Raw genomic sequence first — 24022 nt, 5'->3', positions numbered from 1 at the left:
CTCTATGGAATGCTTTCTCAGCATCCAACGAGAGTATCTAATTACAAATTTTTAACTGCATCTAGCCCAGGAAATACTTTGTGCCTAGTAGCAGTGTCTGCTAGTCAGCGGATTATCCCAGCTGTTAAGCAAGCTACACCACCTGTAGTTTGGACACTTAATTTTTTCAAAGGAAATGGTTCGGGCCCCCGGGACACTCAGTGAAGAGCATCGGGGAGGCACCCTAAGGCACAGGGGCTGGGACTGGCGGTATGACACCTTGCGATGGACCGCCAAGCTCGATCCTTATAAAAGCTTTTTAACTGCAGCAGCTTTAGTGGACGCTACTGGAGCTGGAATTACCGCGGCTGCTGGCATGAGACTTGCCCTTCAATAGATCCTTGTAAAAGGATTTAAAGTGTACTCATTCAAATTAGAGAGACAATTTAAATTAAAAAGATTAGACCTGCCTCCACCGCAGGGGGGCTCCCTCGACCCACCAGCGGACAGGCACCAGTATTGGGAGAGGGGGGTTGGCCGTCAGGGTCCACTGCGGCTCTGGCACAAACCCGGCGACACGGAGGTCGCATGGGCATTAACGGACTGGCCGTGTCTGCTTCTCACTTTTTCGGTTTTAGAAGAGCATGACATGCCTATATCTGTGTCTCCCCCTCCTTTTACTCCTCCACCTCTTTTCTTTTCGCATGACTATATGTACTTGTCACTTTTCCATGTGTTAGTTGTGTCTTCTGAGCAGTTTGTCAGCTTTTAGACACCTTTGAAGGTGTTTTCTATGTGTTTCTATGTGTTTTTGTTTACCTGCCATTGGTTTTAACGGTGTTCGAAGGTGTTCGACGAACAGTTCGACGAACAGTTCGGCGAACATACGGGTGTTCGACGAACCAAATCGAACTCGAACACTACGGGGGTGGCTCAACACTAATCCCTACCTGTCAGTGAGTCACTGACTCAGCCTGACTCAGCTTGTGAGACCCAACTTATTGCTGGATCTCACAGGCCACCGTACCCTGGGATCATCACATGATCTCAGGGTACCATGGTAACCATCGGGACCCGCGACTTCCATTGTGGGAGTCAAATGGTGACTAAGGGGGTCTTGCGACCCCCTTGTAACCACTTATAGCGCTGTCACGATTGACAGCAGTATTTAAGGGGTTAATCAGCCCTGATCAGCATCGAAACCGTCCGGGGCCAATACTGCAGGGTGTCAGCTGTCATATAGAGCTGACACCCACGGGAATCTCTGCCAGGCGGTGCTATTCACTTGTGCCTCAGAGAAAGATCGGCGCTGAGGCATAAGTACCCTTAACGACCGCCGTGAAAACGCGTTACAGTGGTCGTTAAGGGGTTAAAAATGCCCCCAAATTTTACATTCAAAAAGTCAAATGGCGCTCCTTCCCTTCCAAACTCTGCCGTGTGCCCAAACACTGGTTTTCCCCCACATATGGGTTATCGGCGTGCTGAGGAGAAATTGTACATCAAATTTTGGGGTCCATTTTCTCCTGTTACCCTTGCGAAAATGGGTCTAAAGTAACATTTTTGTGCAAAAAGTTGAATGTTCATTTTTTCTTCCACATTCCAAAAATTCCTGTGGAGCACCTAAAGGGTTAATAAACTTCTTGAATGTGGTTTTGAGCACCTTGAGGGGTGCAGTTTCTAGAATGGTGTCACTTTGGGGTATTTTCTGTCATAAAGGCCCCTCAAAGTCACTTCAAATGTGATGTGGTCCCTAAAAAAATGGTTTTGTAAATTTTGTTAGAGAAATGAGAAATCGCTGGTCAACTTTTAACCCTTAGAACTTCCTAACAAAAACAAAATTTGGTTCCAAAATTGTGCTGATGTAAAGTAGAGATGCGGGAAATGTTACTTATTAACTATTTTGTGTGACATATCTCTCTGATTTAAGGGCATGAAAATTCAAATTTAGAAAATTGCGAAATTTTCAAAATTTTTGCCAAATTTCCGATATTGAAGAAATTTTACCACTACCATGAAGTACAATATGTCACAAAAAAACAGTCTCAGAATCAGCGGGATCCGTTGAAGTGTTCAAGAGTTATTACCTCATAAAGTGACAGTGGTCAGAATTGTAAAAATTGGCCCGGTCATTAAGGACATAATTGGCTCCGTACTTTAGGGGTTAAAGGTTAGGGAACCTGAAATGTTGTGTGTTGGCCTGGTCATTAACATGGAAACCACCTTCGGTGGTAAAGGTGTTAAAGTATGTTCAAACTTCCCTGGCTGAGTTCATATAGCCGGGGCCTTATACATGCTGCCCATAGAATTGCATTGTGTGCATGTGCGTTTTCAGTGCATTTCTTATGCGGAAAGTCATTAAAAATCGCATGTAAACCACACATGACTGTATCAATAAAGGTTTTGCTAAGTCAAGTACCAGAAAGTATAACAAACAAAGCAGCTTTATTTAAAGCATAACAAACCAACAAGAGACAAAAACTGCAGCACGATCAAAACGAAATTCACTCAAAAATGCTATGAAAAGAACGCAAGTAACCGAATCTAGTAGGTGTAGAAATGCTGCCGAAATTCTGCAACAGCAAGAATGCTTAAATAAATATTTGTCATGGGAGCTTAGCCTTAGGCTTTGTTCACACGTGATTTTTTGCTGCATTTTTATCCAAATTAAAAGCTGTTTTTTTATAATACCATTAAAAGCTATGAGATTTCAGAAATCTCATGGACACACTTGTCTTTTTTCCTGACTGAATTTGAGAACGGCGTCGTTTTTTAAATCTACAGCACTTCAATCCTTTCAGTGTTTTTGTAGCCTTTTTTTAACCCATAGAAAACAATGAAAATGTAAAAAATCACAATAAACAATGGCATTTTTGTGGAATCTTTAAAGCGTTTTTGATGAATAAAACTAAATTTATGACAAAACACATATGTAATCTGCACCCAAAAACGCTGGAAAAAAATCAGTGTTTTTATTGCCAGGTTTTGGCTGCACAAAAAAAAAACGCAGCTGCATGTGAACATACCCTTAGGGCTAATTCAGATGCCAGTCATTTTTCATCAGTGTTTGTATTCCAAAACCAGGAGTGTCTCGAAAACACAGAACAGGTGTCAGTGTTTCAATAAGGCCATGGCCCCACTATCAGTATTTGGTCAGTATTGAGTCAGTATTTTTTCTAAGGAGTGGGAGCCAAAACCAGGTGAGGAAAAATCAGAGAAGACGTATAATATAAACAAGTACACCAAGTTTTTCTCTGTATGTTCCACTCCTGTTTTTTGCATACAAACACTTATGAAAAATCACTGACATATGAACAGGGCTGCCACAAGGAATTTCGGGACCCCATACTGGCAAAATCTTGGGACTCCGCCCAGGCTCCACCCCTGCTCTGCCTCCACCCCAGCTCCGCCTCCATCCCTCAAACCTTCCACAGTCCCACCGCCCACTCTTGGAAAACTCTACTTTCTACACCACATCCTCATCAATCACACATTAACTGTCCCCATCGAACACCAGATAACATATTTAGCCAGCTGCTTTTGTTTTGGCCAAAAGATTTTTTAAGCTGCCACCACAACAAGGAGACTCTTCTGGCCGGACCCTACTCTAACCTATTAAACATTTCTTATAATACTCAATATTCTTTTTCGGTATATGTTTATTTATGGAAATGTGTCACATACATTTTTTAAAATGACCAATAATACCACATGCAAGGGACAAATACCGCTACACCATGACCAGATCACATATTACCACTACATAGTGACCGAATAATACCATATACAAGGGATAAATACCGCCACACCGTGACCAGATCACATATTATCACCACATAGTGACCAAATAATACCACATACAAGGAACAAATACCACCACACCGTGACCAGATCACATAATACCACTACATAGTGACCGAATACTACTATACTGATCATTAATAAAAAAAAATACTAATATTACCATAAGTACCATTATACACAGGATCTCTGTACATAGTATACAGTGTATAGTGTCAGTGTACAGATAACACACTGACTCACAGCTAACGTCTCTAGTTGAAGTCCTTCATCTTTGCTTTTGCTTTTCATCCAGCGCAGACTGCCATCACTTCTTCCAGCCAGGACTCATCTCTGCATAAAATAACACAGTTATTTAGAGCAGCTTCCAGAGTACATTCCCCAATTTTCCCCAACTTCTACACTACACCAGATGAAGAAATAAAAGTGACATAGTGCCGCCCTGCACAGTAACAGGAACCCCGTCACTGAAAACAGTATCCTCAAAAATAAAATACATCACAGCAGTAATAATATCCTTTAATTAGCCTCTACAGTAATATCCCACATCCTGCCCCCAATGACTCCATTCTGCCCCAAAAGTATCCCATTCTGCCTCCATGTTTCCATCCTGCCCCTCATGTCTCCATCCTGCCCCTCATGTCTCCATCCTGCCCCTCATGTCTCTCCATCCTGCCCCTTATGTCTCTCCATCCTGCCTCCAATGTCTCCATCCTGCCCCTCATGTCTCGCCATCCGGCCCCTCATGTCTCTCCATCCTGCCCCTCATGTCTCTCCATCCTGCCCCTTATGTCTCTCCATCCTCCCTCCAATGTCTCCATGCTGCCCCTCATGTCTCTCCATCCTGCCCCTCATGTCTCTCCATCCTGCCCCTCATGTCTCTCCACTCTGCCCCCGTATTTCCATTCTACCCCCAAAGTCTCCCATTTTGCCCCCATATTTACATTCTGTCCCCATGTTTACATTCTGCCTCCCACGTCTTTCCATCGTGACCCCATGGTGCGGCTTTAAAAAAAAAAGTAAAAAAAAAAAGTTTCTTCTTACCTTGCCGCTCTCCAGCGGCGCCGGCCTCTCCCATCACTGGAAGCACAATCGCTGGCGCACGACAGTGACGTCATACACCAGCGATGTGCACACTGACGTTAGCTGCCGGCCTGTGATTGGCCGGCGGCTGTTAACTGTTGCCGTGTGGGAAGCTTCCCGCACTGCAATAGATTTAAAGTGAACGTCCGTCCGAGGACGCATGTTCACAGTAACTGAACCGGCAGAATCCTGCTGCTGGGGCCCGGGTGAGCAGAAGAATGGGGACCCGACTAGGCCCCCTCTGCTCGCCTGGCCCCATACGCCAGTAAGGGCAGTAATGCCCTGATGGAGGCCCTGCGTATGGATGAGCCCTTTATAGAACCTTTAGTGCTATTGGTCCCTTTCCCAGATTATTAACATCAGACCCCAGCGGTCGGCTTTCCCTCTGCTGTTTATGAAAATTATTGGGGACCCTGCACCGTGTGAAAAACCTGTCATGTGCGCACCACCATTGGTGTGCTTGTATCCATATTTGCGGTCCTTAAAACACGGACCGCATATGGATATGAAAAATGGGCTTGTGAAGAGGGCCTTATATTCCACCCATTGACACTTCTCCAGTCAGTGGTTTTAACATTACGGCAGTTTACATAAAATATTTGTCTCTATAACTTTGTACAGAAAAGTAAAGAAAAACCATTCCACTAATAAAAAATGAATTATGTGATTAAAATTAGTTTCATGCATTTATGATAAATGGTCCATGGTTAGTCTGGAAATACCAAGCCCGATCGTCTATACGGCTGTGTGCCCATGATACGTTTTCAATGCATGTTTGATGCTACATATTTTCACTGTGTCAAAAACGCAGCATCTTACAGTCATACGAAAGTGGATGGGATTCACGGAAATCTCCTGCCCTCTGTGCTTCTTTTATACTCAGCGTAAACTGACATGCGGTGTGTGTTTCAAATCCGCAACATGTCAATTTCTCTTGCGGGTACGCTGATTTTTCTTTGCAGATTTTCCCCAGAGACTTACATTAGATGCGGAAAATCTGTAACACAGGTACTTTAGTTGCAGTGACACAGAAACACAGAGCAGCCAGTACAGGGTTAATAAACAGGGGGGATTTATTGTAACAGGGTCAATCTCCACGCAGGGAGTAACAGGGGAAATATGGGGACAACAAGGGGAGTAGCAAGTAACAGACTATAAACAACAATTCACAGTTTGGCTAGATGTAGCAGAGTCGACACGGTTGTAATCGGCAGTTTTACACTTCTGACTCTTGTTCCCCACAAGGCAGTTGCCGGCTGATGCCGGTGTTGTTTTCTTCTGTTTTCTTCCCGCCTAAACAATGCTCCTTCTTCTGGCGGCAGCGGGCGGTCTCCGGTTTGACCTGCTGAACCCCTAGTCCATAACACTGCACCTCACTTGCTCGGCTCCACGGACCCTGCTTCTCTTCTCCCTCTAGCGGGGCTTGACCCCCAACTGTGAACTCCCTGCTTTCCCACGCAAAACTCCTTTTTCTCCCTCTTCCTAGACACGCTTCCAGCTCCCCGGTGACCTGACCCCTGAGCTCTAGCTCTGGACATGCTCCCAGCTTCCCGGTCACCTGACTCCTGTGCTCGCAGTCTGTCTTCCCCCTGCAACCAGAGGCACGGCCCCGGCAGTTCCGGATCCCTTGTTCTGAAAGTACTTACACCCCGGTCTTCCCCCTTACAAATCCACAGGTAGAAAATGCACAAAAATGCATGTAATCCACACCTAAGTATATTAATAAAGTTTAGTCAAAGCCAAATACCAGGAAATATCAAAAACAAAGTTTTTGTTTAACCCTGCTGTTCTGTTCGGGTCTACTATACACTTTTAATGTTCCGGTCATTTTTGACCGGACCTATTAAAGTCTTTATTTTTAGCTAATATAAGTGTTTTATTTGAATACCTGTTGCATTATTATGCTGTATGTGAACATGGTTGTTCATAAACAAATGAAAAATGAAATCAAAAACTTAATTTTTATTTTTTTTGTATCAAAAAATGTTACATGGCCTTATTGCAATATTCATGCATATTGCACATTTGCACATAAAAATATTCTTTATGTAACTGTAAACTATAGCATCAAACGGTATGTAAATATATATTTTTTTTTAAAATAAAAAGTTCAGTTTTTTTCTATATAAAATGGTAAATAAGGTTTACGGTGGTAAGTTTACTGTTTGCATTCGTCACAAGTATAATTTACATGTCTTTTGCATAAGTACTTTGCACAACTGCAACATATCACATTTGTTTTGTGATTACTTGATGCTGGACAGAAGGCGCATCATTTCCGTTTTAGGCTGGTTGCTTTGCTGGTGGAGGCCGGGGGTATCGTAGCAGTGCCGGTGGAAGCTGTTAGTTCACTTTCTTAAGCATGCTGTTGGATCCTGTGGACAATGGCTGCCGCTCCATCATCTATGGGTGTTACTTTTCTTTCTTCGATATATGGGCTAACCAGTGATTTTCCCAACTCCTCTATAAACTCTTCTTTTATATATGTAACACGGGTACTTTAGATGCAGTGACACAGAAACACAGAGCAGCCAATACGGGGTTAATAAACAGGGGGGGTTATAAGAAAAAGGTCAATCTCCACGCAGGGAGCAACAAGGAAAATATAGGAAGGAAAACAAGGAAAATAGCAGGTGAAAGTCTATAACTAACAGTTCACAGTCTGACAAGATGTAGCAGAGCCGAACCGGTTGTAAACGTCAGTTTGTACACTTAGCTGACTCTGGCTCCTCACAAGGCAGTCGCCAGCAGATGCAGGTGATGATTTCTTCAGGCTTCCCCGCCCAAACAATGCTCCATCTTCTGGCGGCAGCGGGCGGTCTCCGGTTTTACCCGCTGAGCCCCTAGTCCATAACACGGCACCTCACGTGCCTCGGCTCCACGGACCCTGCGTCCCTTGTCTCTATAGTCGGGCTTGACTCCTCCGGTCCACTGCACCCGACTCCTGCTCCCAGTACTCGAGCCAGGAGCCTGAACCCTCTCACACTGTTCTCCTGCGCAAAACGTCCTCGTCTCTTCCTCTCTCCAGTCACACCAGGAGTCCCTCGGTCACCTGACTTCCCACCTCTGTCTCTGGACACACCCCCAACTTCCCAGTCACATGACTCCTGTGCTCGCAGTCTGTTTCCCCCTGCAACAGGAGGTACGGCCCCGGCAGTTCTGGATCCCTGGATCCCTTGCTCTGAAAGCACTTACACCCCGGTCTTCTCCCTTACATATACACTGCTCAAAAAAATAAAGGGAACACTCAAATAACACATCCTAGATCTGAATGAATGAAATATTCTCTTTGAAAACTTTGTTCTGTACAAAGTTGAATGTGCTGACAACAAAATCACACAAAAATCATCAATGGAAATCAAATTTATTAACCAATGGAGGCCTGGATTTGGAGTCACCCCCAAAATTAAAGTGGAAAAACACACTACAGGCTGATCCAACTTTGATATAATGTCCTTAAAACAAGTCAAAATGAGGCTCAGTATTGTGTGTGGCCTCCACGTGCCTGTATGACCTCCCTACAATGCCTGGGCATGCTCCTGATGAGGTTCTGGATGGTCTCCTGTGGAATCTCCTCCCAGACCTGGACTAAAGCATTCGCCAACTCCTGGACAGTCTGTGGCGCAACGTGACGTTGGTGGATGGAGCGAGACATGATGTCCCAGATGTGCTCAATCGGATTCAGGTCTGGGGAACGGGCTGGCCAGTCCATAGCTTCAATGCTTCATCTTGCAGTAACTGCTGACACACTCCAGCCACTTGAGGTCTGGCATTGTCCTGCATTAGGAGGAACCCAGGGCCAACCGCACCAGCATATGGACTCACAAGGGGTCTGAGGATCTCATCTCGGTACCTAATGGCAGTCAGGCTACCTCTGGCGAGCACATGGAGGGCTGTGCGGACCTCCATAGAAATGCCACCCCACACCATTACTGACCCACTGCCAAACCGGTCATGCTGAAGGATGTTGCAGGCAGCAGAACGCTCTCCACGGCATCTCCAGACTCTGTCACGTCTGTCACATGTGCTCAGTGTGAACCTGCTTTCATGTGTGAAGAGCATAGGGCGCCAGTGGCGTCTTTGCCAATCCTGGTGTTCTTTGGCAAATGCCAAGCGTCCTGCATGGTGTTGGCCTGTGAGCACAACCCCCATCTGTGGACGACGCTCCCTCATACCACCCTCATTGAGTCGGTATCTAACCGTTTGTGCAGACACATGCACATTTGTGGCCTGCTGGAGGTCATTTTGCATGGCTCTCGCAGTGCTCCTCTTGTTCCTCCTTGCACAAAGCGGAGGTAACGGTCCTGCTGCTGGGTTGTTGCCCTCCTACGGCCCCCTCCACATTTCCTGGTGTACTGGCCTGTCTCCTGGTAGCGCCTCCAGCTTTTGGACACTACGCTGACAGACACAGCAAACCTCCTTGCCACAGCTTGCATTGATGTGCCATCCTGGATGAGCTGCACTACCTGAGCAACTTCTGTGGGTTGTAGAGTCTGTCTCATGCTACCACAAATGTGAAAGCACAAACAACATTCAAAAGTGACCAAAACATCAGCCAGAAAGCATTGGTACTGAGATGTGGTCTGTGATCCCCACCTGCAGAACCACTCCTTTATTGAGTGTGTCTTGATAATTGCCAATAATTTCCATCTATTGTCTATTCCATTTGCACAACAGCATGTGAAATTGATTGTCAATCAGTGTTGCTTCCTAAGTGGACAGTTTGATTTCACAGAAGTTTGATTTACTTGGAGTTATATTCTGTTGTTTAAGTGTTCCCTTTATTTTTTGAGCAGTGTAGTTTATTTTTGTTCCAATTTGGGTGTACTTCACGCCATAACACGAATGCATTGTATGCCGACTCATCAAGAATATTGTAAAAAACAACCACTGGCCACTGATTTGTTTTGCGTATACAGGTATAAGTGCCTATGAGTTGATGTAGAGTATCAATTGCCCCTTTTGTGGCATTGTAATGTAAAATCATGTCCGGCTTTCTGCCATCTCGATTACTGATTGCAGTATCATGGTGCATTGTGCTCATCAGAATGACCTGTTTATGTTTTTTGGGAACGTAAGAAACTACTGTTGAAAATAAGAAAATCTTTTCATTTACAATGTAAAATGTTGACAACTGAATTGAACTATTTCTATATGAACAGCAAGGTAAATAAGATACAGCGAAAAAAATTTGCACATAACTATACTGTAAGCGAATCCATCTGCTGTATCGTAATTTGAAAATGTATGTATGTGTAAATCTGTACGGACCAAAAGGACCTAGATAAATTGATAATTTGTAGTAGATGCAATATATAGTCCAAAATGAGATTATTACTCCTTCATTTTACTCAAAAAATGGCTGGAGATAAGTATAAAAGGCTATCGGTCATTTTTGACCAAACAGTACAAGTGTAAAAAAAACGTGGAGCAAAAAGTAAACAAACAAACAAACAAAAAAATACCTATAGTAAGAACCCCTCAAATAAGGAAAAGTCAATTAACCACAAGTTTCAGAACGGCATAGTGAATATTTTTAAAAATATAAAATTTCAAATTCGGTAATTTTTGACTGAACAGAACAGCAGGGTTAAAACATTACATACCAAAAAGAGAGGAAACAAAAGCTGCATCAAAAAATGCGATAAAAATGCATATATAAATAAAAATGCACTCAAAAACGCAATGATATAACACAGTTAACCAAATTTAATAGGTGCAGAAAATCTGCAACATCAAAAGTTCATTGTGGGAACGTAGCCTGTTAGTGCTATCTATTCTCTTTCTTCTATCGGCATTTATGTAATGTTTACTGTATATGTAGAATTTATTTCTTGTTCTTCATATTTATGTTCAATTGATGGGTCTCATATGTGACTTTGTCTCTTTTTCATATTATTGAATATTTTTTTTACAAAGAAAAAACATAAGGCTAGAAAAATTACACATTACAGTATAGATTTTAATCAGTAAAAAAGGTGATATATTCCCTTTTAAGATTACTAAACCAAACAATAGAAGAACACATCAGTCATTTATATGTAACATACCAATAATAAAAGCACATTTTTACTATAGGGACAAAATGATGTATGAACAAGTAAATCCCCTACATTTCTGCAATTGGCCCAAAATGGCTCTTAATGGGCCATTTTGTGGATAGCTCTGTCAATAATAATGTCATTTGTTAAAACACACCCTATAAACATTCTTCAGAGTCTGAACCCAGGTTAGCTTGTCATATGTGAATGGAATTCAGGAAGTGGTGGAAATAGCAGACACATCTTTAATTAAAGCCTCAGCTGAGCCAATAATAGTGGTCATTATAGGTCTTTAGAGAAGTACACTTTATATGGATACTGTATAGTGGTTTTATTTTGCATTGATGTCATGTACACTTTATTAATTAGTAAGCTTTGTTGTAGCTCATATCCATTTATGCTTTAGTTAGTAAAACTTTATTGTTACCATCCAAATGCTGCATAATATTCACAGGACATAGAAAAACAGAAAAAAGCCTGACAAAGCATCATGAAGGCTATATTCACATATATCGTTTCTGCAGCCACACTGTCACACTGTCCGTGTGAAAATATGAACAAATAAAGTAGCACACTGTAACACTGAGTATATAGATGTGAAATATGAAATATGAATAGCATAACTGCTGTAAAAAATAGAAATGAAAAATGTTTTGAAAAATTTTTTTTAGCGCATGAAATATGAAGTATGGAAAATGAATAGCATTACTGCTGTAAATAAATGAGAAATCTTAGCGCATAAATTGGCCAATTCATGTGTACCTGACAGCCGCGGTAAGGCGTTTCTCGATGTCAGGACCTACCAATGTGAATACCTCTCTAAGAGACCTCCGTCTGCTTATGTGTGGGAAAGACAGATCCTGATGCATTTAAAACCACCTGCGGCATGGGGGTGGGGGTGGAGTGCTCTGTCAACGCTAAATCTAGTAACAAAGAAAATGACGGCACTTCCACTACAAAAACTAGGTGTGAACAGGTGCTTACTAAGAGCAGCTACCTCCATATATAATGAACAAATAAAGTAGCACACTGTAACACTGAGTATATAGATGTGAAATATGAAATATGAATAGCATAACTGCTGTAAAAAATAGAAATGAAAAATGTTTTGAATTCACATTGGTAGGTCCTGACATCGAGAAACGCCTTACCGCGGCTGTCAGGTACACATGAATTGGCCAATTTATGCGCTAAGATTTCTCATTTATTTACAGCAGTAATGCTATTCATTTTCCATACTTCATATTTCATGCGCTAAAAAAAATTTTTCAAAACATTTTTCATTTCTATTTTTTACAGCAGTTATGCTATTCATATTTCATATTTCACATCTATATACTCAGTGTTACAGTGTGCTACTTTATTTGTTCATTATATATGGAGGTAGCTGCTCTTAGTAAGCACCTGTTCACACCTAGTTTTTGTAGTGGAAGTGCCGTCATTTTCTTTGTTACTAGATTCAGCGTTGACAGAGCACTCCACCCCCACCCCCATGCCGCAGGTGGTTTTAAATGCATTAGGATCTGTCTTTCCCACACATAAGCAGACGGAGGTCTCTTAGAGAGGTATTCACATTGGTAGGTCCTGACATCGAGAAACGCCTTACCGCGGCTGTCAGGTACACATGAATTGGCCAATTTATGCGCTAAGATTTCTCATTTATTTACAGCAGTAATGCTATTCATTTTCCATACTTCATATTTCATGCGCTAAAAAAATGTTTTCAAAACATTTTTCATTTCTATTTTTTACAGCAGTTATGCTATTCATATTTCACATCTATATACTCAGTGTTACAGTGTGCTACTTTATTTGTTCATTATATATGGAGGTAGCTGCTCTTAGTAAGCACCTGTTCACACCTAGTTTTTGTAGTGGAAGTGCCGTCATTTTCTTTGTTACTAGATTTAGCGTTAACAGAGCACTCCACCCCCACCCCCATGCTGCAGGTGGTTTTAAATGCATCAGGATCTGTCTTTCCCACACATAAGCAGACGGAGGTCTCTTAGAGAGGTATTCACATTGGTAGGTCCTGACATCGAGAAACGCCTTACCGCGGCTGTCAGGTACACATGAATTGGCCAATTTATGCGCTAAGATTTCTCATTTATTTACAGCAGTAATGCTATTCATTTTCCATACTTCATATTTCATGCGCTAAAAAAATTTTTTCAAAACATTTTTCATTTCTATTTTTTACAGCAGTTATGCTATTCATATTTCATATTTCACATCTATATACTCAGTGTTACAGTGTGCTACTTTATTTGTTCATTATATATGGAGGTAGCTGCTCTTAGTAAGCACCTGTTCACACCTAGTTTTTGTAGTGGAAGTGCCATCATTTTCTTTGTTACTAGATTTAGCGTTGACAGAGCACTCCACCCCCACCCCCATGCCGCAGGTGGTTTTAAATGCATCAGGATCTGTCTTTCCCACACATAAGCAGACGGAGGTCTCTTAGAGAGGTATTCACATTGGTAGGTCCTGATATCGAGAAACGCCTTTCCGCGGCTGTCAGGTACACATGAATTGGCCAATTTATGTGCTAAGATTTCTCATTTATTTACAGCAGTAATGCTATTCATTTTCCATACTTCATATTTCATGCGCTAAAAAAATTTTTTCAAAACATTTTTCATTTCTATTTTTTACAGCAGTTATGCTATTCATATTTCATATTTCACATCTATATACTCAGTGTTACAGTGTGCTACTTTATTTGTTCATTATATATGGAGGTAGCTGCTCTTAGTAAGCACCTGTTCACACCTAGTTTTTGTAGTGGAAGTGCCGTCATTTTCTTTGTTACTAGATTTAGCGTTGACAGAGCACTCCACCCCCACCCCCATGCCGCAGGTGGTTTTAAATGCATTAGGATCTGTCTTTCCCACACATAAGCAGACGGAGGTCTCTTAGAGAGGTATTCACATTGGTAGGTCCTGACATCGAGAAACGCCTTACCGCGGCTGTCAGGTACACATGAATTGGCCAATTTATGCGCTAAGATTTCTCATTTATTTACAGCAGTAATGCTATTCATTTTCCATACTTCATATTTCATGCGCTAAAAAAATTTTTTCAAAACATTTTTCATTTCTATTTTTTACAGCAGTTATGCTATTCATATTTCATATTTCACATCTATATACTCAGTGTTACAGTGTGCTACTTTATTTGTTCATTATATATGGAGGTAGCTGCTCTTAGTAAGCACCTGTTCACACCTAGTTTTTGTAGTGGAAGTGCCGTCATTTTCTTTGTTTCGTGTGAAAATATGGACATGTCGGCGGCCCCATAGATTATAATGGGTGAGAGTGTGTAAGTGTCTCCAGAACGTGTGAAAAATGACGCCACACCGACCAGAAACACTGACCTGTGAAAGGGGCCTTAGCATTGCATTTTTCCCGCTCGGATTTGTCACAAAAGTTGAAGGGATTCCTGATGCCAGCAAAATGAATGAGAATCCTGAAGTCTCATGCACACGTTGCTTATTTGTGACTTGCAGATTTAGTGCAGATTTAAACCTGCAGGATGTCAATTTCAGCGTTTTTGCCGGCCGCAGCTCTCACTTCCTCTTGATTACTTATACGCATGAAGGCGGGAACAGTGACGCGCAGGGCTTATGTGACATAACAACCTCACGTGAGTCCCAGGAAAGCGAGTGTCAACACCGTTGGAACAGCGCCGGCTTGGGAGGTGAGTATGAGTGTTTTTATTTTAACAGGGCAAACATTCAGATTGAGAAGGGTTCATTCTAGTAGTGGACAACCCCTTTAATCCCTTTACGACCTATGACGTATCTATACGTCATAGATCGCCTCTCCCTCTTTGATATGGGTTCCGACGCTGAGCTTGCATCTTTTCAGGCACATAACAGCTGATCTGATCACCTACCATGTGCCCCTAATAGAATCACAATCCACCCGTGGCTGTTAACTTGTTAAATGCCGCTGTCAATCTCTGACAGCGGCATTTAACATGCCCACGCCGGAAGCCTGTCACTAGCTCCACCCATCGGCGCCCCTGTCACATGATCGCGGAGCGTCAATGCGTTGGCATGACAACTGGGGGTCTGCAGGAGAACCCCGTGTTTGTCATTGCCGATCTGCTATGAGCGCCGCCCAGTGGCCGGCACTCATAGCAGGTGATCATTTTTGCTACACTTAGCAGGGCTAAAGCTGAAGCCTTGCTATGTGTAGCACATATTATGCTACGGAGACTATTGAAGGTAGAAAACAGTGTAAAAAAAATGTTTTTAAAAATATAAAAAAATATAAAAGTTCAAATCACCCCCCTTTTGCCCTATTCAAAACAAAACAATAAAAAAATATCAAAAACACACATATTTGGTATCACTGCGTTCATAATCGCCTGATCTGTCAATACATAAAAAGGATTAATTCGATTGGTAAATGGTGTAACAAGAAAAAAAATCTAAACATCAGAATTACGTTTTTTTGGTCGCTGCAACATTGCAATTAAATGCAATAACGGGCAATCAAAACATTGTATCTTTCCAAAAATGGTATCAATATAAAGGTCAACTCGGCATGCAATAAATAAGCCCTCACCCTGCCCCAGATCCTGAAAAATGGAGATGCTACAGGTCTCAGAAAATGGCAACTTTTTTGTTTACAAATTTTGCATTTTTTTTCGTCACATAAATAGAAAAGAACCTATACATGTTTGGTATCTACAAACTCATAAGAACCTGGAGAATCTTATTGCCAGGTCAGTTTTAGCATTTAGTGAACATGGTAAATAAAAAACACAAAAAACAATTGTGGAATTGCAGTTTTTTGCAATGTCAGCGCACATGGAATTTTTTTCCTGTTTTCCAGTACACAATATGTTAAAATTAATGGTGTTGCTCAAAAGTACAATTTGTCCTGCAAAAAACAAGCCCTCACATGGCCATATTGCTGGAAAAATAAAAAAGTTATGGCTCTGGGAATAAAGGGAGCAAAAAGCAAAAACGCAAAAACAGAAAATCCCAAGGTGGTAAAGGAGTTAAGAAAATGAAGATGTTGAATTCTATCACACATGATATGTAAAATGTAACAGGGAACTAATAATATTAATATTCTTTTATAGATGGATGAAATTAATTTAATTCAGAGTTGGTCAAGGTATAATAGTAGGATACAAGCCCTCCAGCAGTCACTTGGCCTCCCATCATTGCAGATGTCAAAGGTAATTATAATTGTTTCTGTGTGGTGATTTCTCTCTTATATAAACTACATTAACAAAATTGCAGGGATTATGGGATGAAATTTTGGAATGGAGTCCACAGGGCTAAAACCATCACCGGCAGCTAGTCTAGAAAAAGTTAGATTATGATTATTTTATTTAATATTAGATGCTTAGAAAGTTAAACCTTCTTGCATCTTTTCCCCCTCTTTGCCTAACCCTTCTATTGCCCTACTATTACTTAGTTTTAATGCTATCATACCAGCTGCTAATTTTGGAATCTTTGATCAGTCTTTAAAAAGGACTTTTCCTAATTTTTTACATGCAAAATTGGCCACATCATGATAAAGTAACTGAAACATATTTTTTTTTATTTCTCATCTCCATTCCAGAATATTAGCTTGCAAATTTCACATGTTAATTTTTACTTCAGTCAAGAGGTGGGGTCAGCAGAGATTCATTTCTGGGGGTATTTACTATTTCCCCTGAATGACGTTGATCAACCATAAGCAGGCAGCATTATGCAGGAGAAAAAAGAAATTGCATCCTAGGCTTTCACTGTGTGATATGGTAAAACCGATTTGTCTAACCAGGTCACACAGATCTTTCTGTGGGCACCTACTGTGATTAAAAGTACCGGTAGGAGAGCAGAGCTGTGTGTCATTACATGCACTGCTATGCATCTATCCCAAGCTTGGAGAATGATGCTGTGGGATCTGGAATATATGAAGGAGCACTGTATATGACACTCTGCAGTTCTCATCTTACAGCACTGACATTGTGGGGGAGGAGGAGAGCAGAGCTGTGTGTCGTTAAATACACCGCTTTGCATCTTGCGGAATGATGCCTTGGTATCTGGAATATATGAAGGAGCAGTGTAAGGCTAAGTGCCCATGATGCAGAAATGCTGCATATTAGTCACATGACTAAATGACGTCATGGCAGGTCCTTCACACCACCGTGACCCATACAACAGACCGGACGAAGCAGAGAAAACACCAGGGGACATCGGAAGGTAAGTATAATCTTTATTTTTTATTTTAAATTCTTTTTTTTACAGGTACTATGGTACCCGGGTCTGGAGGAGAGTCTCCTCTTCTCCAGACCCGGGTACCATCCACACGTTGAATCGCTTAATATCCGTGTGTGAAAATGTGCTCATGCGGACATTATGCATTTCAATGCAAGTCAATGGCGGCAATTACGCTGTGTGTCCGCAAAATTAATGGACATGCTGCGTATTTTTCCGCAATAATAATCCGCAGCGGAAATTTCCACAGCATGTGCACAGCACATGCGGATTATCATTGGGGACCATGGGGCACGTATTACCAAGCGTTTTTTAAGCGTTTTCGCTGCGGAAATTCCGCTTGAAAAAAGCATAGTGGGCACACAGCCTAAATGACACTCCGCAGTTCTCATCTCACTGCACTGACATTGTGAGGAAAGAGGAGGGCAGAGCTGTGTGTTTTTACATACACAGCTCTGCATCTATCCCAGACACACAGCTCTGCTCTCGTTCTGCCACTTGTAATAAGAGATAATACAAGCTGGTGAATGTAATGATAGACATCTCTGCTTTCCTCCCCTGTACCTGTAATCACAATAGGTGTCAGCAGTAAGATCTGTGTGATATTGGGAGGAGAGAAGAGCTGTGTCTCATGGCTCAGTTTGGGGATTCGATATGGTGACCTGTTGCTTTGTGGTTAGTTCTTCTGTCTGCTGGGCTATTGCGCATTTCTTCCCTGTCCAAGTGCTGATTGTTCCTATTGTCTTTCTTCTCCCTTCTTCAGGTTTACTCTTCTGCAGGTGTTTTCCATTTTACCATTTTGGTTTGACCTATCACATTCTGGGTTGGGCTTTATATATTATCCCTTCACTGCACTTCCTTGCTAGATATACTTCTAGGTGGATTTGAGTTCCAGCCCTTCAGTTATGGGATTTTCCCTGCTAGGCAAACACCATTTGTATTCCTGCTGAATGCCTGTTTGTATACCTTCCCAGCACCTTTTCCTTTGACCGCAGTTAGGGTTCTGGGAGGTTATTCTTGTTTTATTTATTTTTTGTTCACCTTAGTTTTCCCTCTCTCCTCTTTATGAACGTGCTTTAAGTTTTCTCACCCTGGGTCTTAGTGTCCACCTACACATTTTCCTTTTCCCTTGTTAGCAGTGTGTAGCGGCCTCCCCTCTTGTTCCTCAGGACATATAAGAAACCTTTTGACTGCCTTTTAGGGAGTCAGGTCCGAAGTGGTGTTTTTAATTGTGCGGTTAGGAATTGTCTAGTCTGTTCAGGGACCAGTAGGGTGTGGGTACGGCTTCTCTCTGTAATAGGTCTTCCTTATTCCTGTTACCCGTGTGTGAGTGTGTCACGTTCATAACACTGTGTGTCATTACACATGCTATACTATTGTACATGGTGTAAGGCGGCGGTGTTCACACCGTGCAGTAACTGAGGCAGTGACCCAAGCAAGTCCAATATAAGCAGCTTTTATTCAGCAACTCACAGGTAAAATAGACAGTCCTCCGGTTTGCAGCCGGGTTAACACAGGTCCATAAACAACGGTTGCCGGGGGCAATGGCGGCGCCGGCTGCTCAGAGCCTGACGGGTGCAGAGCCTTCCCAGACGTGGGTTCAGCTACTCACAGGCCCGCCGAGCTTTCCTGCTATGCTCCTAACAGGTCCCAACACTGAACAACACTAACCCTTAATGCAGGGTTTTTAAAGGACCTGTGGCAAGAGCCACTGAAAAACCTGGGTTGGAGGGAGGAGGCCGCCCCACTGCCTTTCTGTAGCCTCCTCCAAGAAATGAAGGCCCTGCCGGGTTTTACTTAATCTGCCATAGCCAGATAGCCTGACCAGGTCAATGCTCACCTTCATTCCTGCATTGCAGCCGCAGTTGTGACTGCGTTTAATAGGTTTCTGTACACATTCTGGGGGATATATAACGTCCCTCGTAAATGATCCCAGTCACTGCCTCACATATCCCCCCCCTCTGTGCAAAGTTGTGGGTTTGAACATTTGTCACCATACAGGGTGCCCGGGACAGGGCATCCGCATTTGCCTGCGACTTCCCAGCACGATGTTCTACAGAAAAACTGAAATTTTGCAGTGACAGAAACCACCTGGTGACTCGCGCATTCCTCTCCTTGGCGTTCCTCATCCATACCAAGGGTGAGTGGTCCGTCACCAAGCGGAACTGACGCCCGAGCAAATAATAACATAGCGATTCCAAGGCCCACTTAATAGCCAAACACTCCTTCTCTACCACACTAGAATTTTTCTCTGCCGGAGTAAGCTTTCTACTCAAGTAGGTGACCGGGTGCTCTTCACCATTCACTTTTTGTGACAATACCGCCCCTAGGCCTACCATCTGTCTGTACAATGAAGGTTTCCTTGAAGTTGGGCCTGATGAGGACCGGCTATCTACATGGACTAAAATGCTTCTTCTGCCTGAGGGTTCCACCGAACCATTAACGATTTTTTTCCTTTCAAGAGATCAGTCAGGGCCGCCGTTCTCCCAGCAAAATTAGGTACAAACCAGCGGTAATACCCAAGGATGCCAAGGAATGCCCTCACCTGCTTTGTACTTGATGGTTTAGGCCAGTTTTTAATGGCCTCAACTTTATTGATTTGGGGCTTGATAACTCCTCGGCCAATCAAATACCCCAAATATCGGGCTTCTTCTTGCCCTATTGCACATTTTTTTGGGTTTGCCTTTAACCCCGTGACTCTGAGAGAATCCAGCACCGCTTGTACCTGGGATAGGTGCGTATGCCAGACGGTGCTAAAGATGATGATATCATCTAGATACTCGGACGCGTACTCCTGATGGGGCTTGAGCACTATGTCCATCAGCCTCTGGAATGTAGCCAGGGTCCCATGTAACCCAAAAGGTAAGACCACATAGTGATATAGACCCTCCGGAGTTATGAAGGCGGTCTTTTCCTTCGCCGATTTCGAGAGAGGTACCTACCAGTAACCCTCGGTGAGATCGAGCGTGGTAAAGTACTGGGCCTGCCCCAGTCTCTCAATGAGCTCATCCACCCTGGGCATTGGATAAAGGTCTTACTTCGATACTTCATTTAATTTCTGGAAATCATTACAGAAGCGTAACGATCCGTCTGGTTTCGGGATAAGTACGATGGGGCTAGCCCACTCACTCCGTGATTCCTCGATGACGCCTAACTGGAGCATTTGTTTTACCTCAGCCTTGATGGCTTGCCCCCGGTCTTCAGGTACCCGGTATGGTCTCATTCGTACCCTTACCTCAGGTTCAGTGACAATGTCATGTTGGAGAACCGTAGTCTTACACGGTAGCTCTGAGAACACGTCGGTATTCTACTGCACCAGCGAGCGAGCCAACCGTCGCTGCTGTTTAGTGAGAGCATCACTTATCTTGACCTCTCTCCTGGACGCATCCCTGGCTGAAGGTAGAGAACTCTCTGATGGCATGCCTAAAGTGACATCTGTAGCTAAACACTTTCGATCTTTCCAAGGTTTAGCAGGTTTACATGATAAAGCTGCTCAGGTTTCCTCCTTCCGGGCTGATACACCCAGTAATTTACCTCCCCCACCTTTTCTCGAATTTCATATGGCCCTTGCCACTTGGCCATGAGCTTACTCTCGGCTGTGGGTACAAGTACTAACACCCGATCGCCCTTGTTAAAAGACCTGACTGTGACTCTTTTATTATATGTGCGCCTCTGTGCTGCCTGGGCATCTAACAGATGTTCTTTCATGATGGGCATGACCGCCACAATCCGGTCCTGCATACTAGCCACGTGTTCAATTATACTCCTATGTGGAGTCGGCTCTTGTTCCCACGTCTCTTTGGCTACGTCTAACAGACCCCTAGGGTGTCTGCCGTACAATAACTCAAAGGGAGAGAACCCTGTGGAAGCCTGGGATACCTCACAGACTGCGAACATCAAATAGGGTAGCATATGTCCCAATCCCTTCCATCCTTAGAAACCACCTTTTTTAACATGGACTTGAGGGTTTTATTGAACCGTTCTACTAGCCCGCCGGTTTGAGAGTGGTACACCGAGGTGCGAAATTGTTTTATTTTTAGCAGTTTGCACAGTTCCCTCGTCACCTTGGACATAAAAGGGGTCCCTTGATCCGTCAGGATCTCCTTAGGTAGCCCAAGGTGACAGAACATGGCAAACAGCTCCCGTGCAATCAGTTTCGCCGAGGTGTGGCGTAGCGGTATAGCCTCCGGGTACCGGGTGGCATAGTCGACGACCACAAGTATATGTTGGTGGCCACGAGCGGATTTTACAATGGGTCCTACCAAGTCCATTGCAATCCGTTCAAAAGGTACCTCTATCACTGGCAGAGGTACCAATGGGCTACGTAAACTTGCGGTGGGTGTGGTCAGCTGAAATTCGGGGCAGGATTCGCAGTACTTTTGGACCTACGCGTAAATCCTAGGCCAAAAGAACCACTGCAAGATACGCTCTTGCATCTTTTTAACCCCTAAGTGTCCACCCAGCAGGTGTGTGTGTGCCATCTCCAGAACCGGCCGACTGTACGACTGAGGTACCACTAACTGTTCCACGACCTCGTCCCTGATTTTGTCTACCCTATAGAGCAACTCATCATTGACCACCATGTGCGGAAACACAGTATCTGCACCGGGCTGTTGAGCGACGCCATTTACCTCTCACACCCTTTCCCGTGCCCGAGTCAGGGTGGGATCCTGTAGCTGAGCTGTCCCAAACGTGCCCTGGGACACTTCCAGCTCGGGGATCGATGGGGTCTCCTCGACTTCTCCTGCAAGCACCTCTAGGGGAAACCTACTGGGGTCACACTCTGTCCCTAGGTTGGACACCCCTACGGCAGGTACTCCTGACTCGGGTTCTTCGGGTACAGTGCCTGTAATAAATTTTACCGGGGGAGAGTGGATTTTGTTTTTCCACAGAGTCCAGAACAGGGGCAAGTCTCTTCCCAACACAGTTCCATAAGGAAGAGTTTTTACCACCCCCACCACATGTTTCATGTCCCCACACGGCGTGGACAAAACTACCTCCGCGGTTGAGTAATCTCGGCGGTCCCCATGGATACACACAACCCCGACTGTCCATCCACTGGGGCTGTTTCCTGCCACCAGCGACCCATGTACCAAAGTCACTAGGCTCCCTGAGTCTAGGAGGGCCTCCGTGGGGTACCCATTAACCGGTACCTGGCACAGTTGGGGTTCATTGTCCGGGGGGTCGGCACTCGCAGTGCAGATGGTCTGGGCGTACATTGAGACCCGGCGGTTATACCCGCAGTCCATGGGCTCTGTAGTCAGGGGGCAGTTAGAAAACACATGTCCCGGGCCCCTGACACGACTGCAGCTAATGGTGGAGGTACTGTTAGTTCTTATGACCGTTTGGGAGGGAACCAGTCTCCTGCCACTTTCACTCTGGGGTATCCCATCAGCACATGTATGGTGCTGACTGTCCTCAGCAGAGGGAAGCGACCCCTTTCCCGGTTCCTGGTTTGGCTGGGTCCGGCGTGACAGCCGCGAGGGGGCAGAGTCTCGTATAAAGTCCTGAGTGGCCAAGTACCGCTCGATCAGGCTGACCACCTGGTCGAGGGTGCCGGGGTCCTCTTGACCCACCTAACATTGTATAGCGGCCGACAGAGTCATCACCAGCCGGTCGACCACCACCCTCTCCACCATCTGGGCTGGAGTCAAAGTCTCAGGCTGGAGCCACCTTTCCACAAAGGCCCATGAAAATACGCCCTGAGCCCTCATGTATGTATTGATCCCCAAACGGGCAAGGATCTCACCTTTGAGCCTCTGGTAGTCCTGGGCGTCCTCCCAACTGAGGTCGAAGTAGGCCTTCTGGGCATCGCAGACCAAAAACAGAGCCACCACTTCCGCCCATTGGCCAGCTGGTAGGTTTTGCCGCTCTGCTGTGCGTTCATAGATGGTAATGAAGGATTTCACGTCGTCCTCCGATCCCATCTTCCTCAATGCTGAGCAAACCTTGACCCGGGCCTCTCGACATTCCGGGGCTGGTGCCGTCGGCATCTCCCGCAGAGCTGTGAGCTGCTGCACGATCAGCTCATTGGTGTGCTGCTGCTTGAACTGCTCCTGCTGCTGCCGCTGCATGAGGACCAATTGCCTTAACAGCTCCTCCATTTTGTCCACGGGGTTGGGCTGAAAGGTGGCAGGCTGGATTGTGGTCATGCAGCTTGTGGGGTATGAGGCAGTGACCCAAGCAAGTCCAATATAAGCAGCTTTTATTCAGCAACTCACAGGTAAAATAGACAGTCCTCCGGTTCGCAGCCGGGTTAACACAGGTCCATAAACAACGGTTGTCGGGGACAACGGCCGCGCCGGCCGCTCAGAGCCTGACGGGTGCAGAGCCTTCCCAGGCGTGGGTTCAGCTACTCATAGTCCCGCCGAGCTTTCCTGCTATGCTCCTAGCAGGTCCCAACACTGAACAACACTAACCCTTAATGCAGCGTTTTTAAAGGACCTGTGGCAAGAGCCACTGAAAAACCTGGGTTGGAGGGAGGAGGTCGCCCCACTGCCTTTCTGTAGCCTCCTTCAAGAAATGAAGGCCCTGCCGGGTTTTACTTAATCTTCCTTAGCCAGATAGCATGACCAGGTCAATGCTCACCTTCATTCCTGCATTGCAGCCGCAGCTGTGTTTGTGACTGCAATGCACTCCAACGGGTTTAATAGGTCTCTGTAAACATTCTGGGGGATATATAACGTCCCTCGTATACGATCCCAGTCACTGCCTCACAGTGGTGACTGCCTCCATATTTGGCTGAGCTCTTCTCATCTGCCTATGGTTGTTTTAATTAGTGCTGGATCCTACTTGCCCTTTAAATTTGTAGGCTTTGAGAGGCACGTTTGATAAGTATTAGTTTAAGGGTCCTACCAGAGAGAGGTTGCCTTGTTATGGCTAGTGGGCAAACATGAAT

At 44.3% G+C, this 24022-nt stretch overlaps 1 protein-coding gene across 3 annotated transcripts in view; it reads left to right on the top strand.

Moving 5' to 3' along the window:
• LOC141159937 (uncharacterized) overlaps positions 1 to 24022 on the top strand; it is a 405956-nt gene that overhangs the window by 222623 nt on the left and 159311 nt on the right. For all 3 annotated transcript variants that reach the window (XM_073645501.1, XM_073645499.1, XM_073645500.1), the window contains exon 2: positions 15999 to 16097. In XM_073645501.1, the coding sequence (XP_073501602.1) occupies positions 15999 to 16097 (99 nt within the window). The remainder of the gene's footprint in view (positions 1 to 15998; positions 16098 to 24022) is intronic.

The sequence above is a fragment of the Phyllobates terribilis genome, unplaced genomic scaffold (assembly GCF_046119375.1).
Source record: "Phyllobates terribilis strain yellow unplaced genomic scaffold, ASM4611937v1 Scaffold_1__5_contigs__length_1240528914, whole genome shotgun sequence".
NCBI lineage: Eukaryota > Metazoa > Chordata > Amphibia > Anura > Dendrobatidae > Phyllobates > Phyllobates terribilis.
Note: the sequence above shows the minus strand (reverse complement) of the source record. Positions and strands in the feature narration are given on the sequence as shown.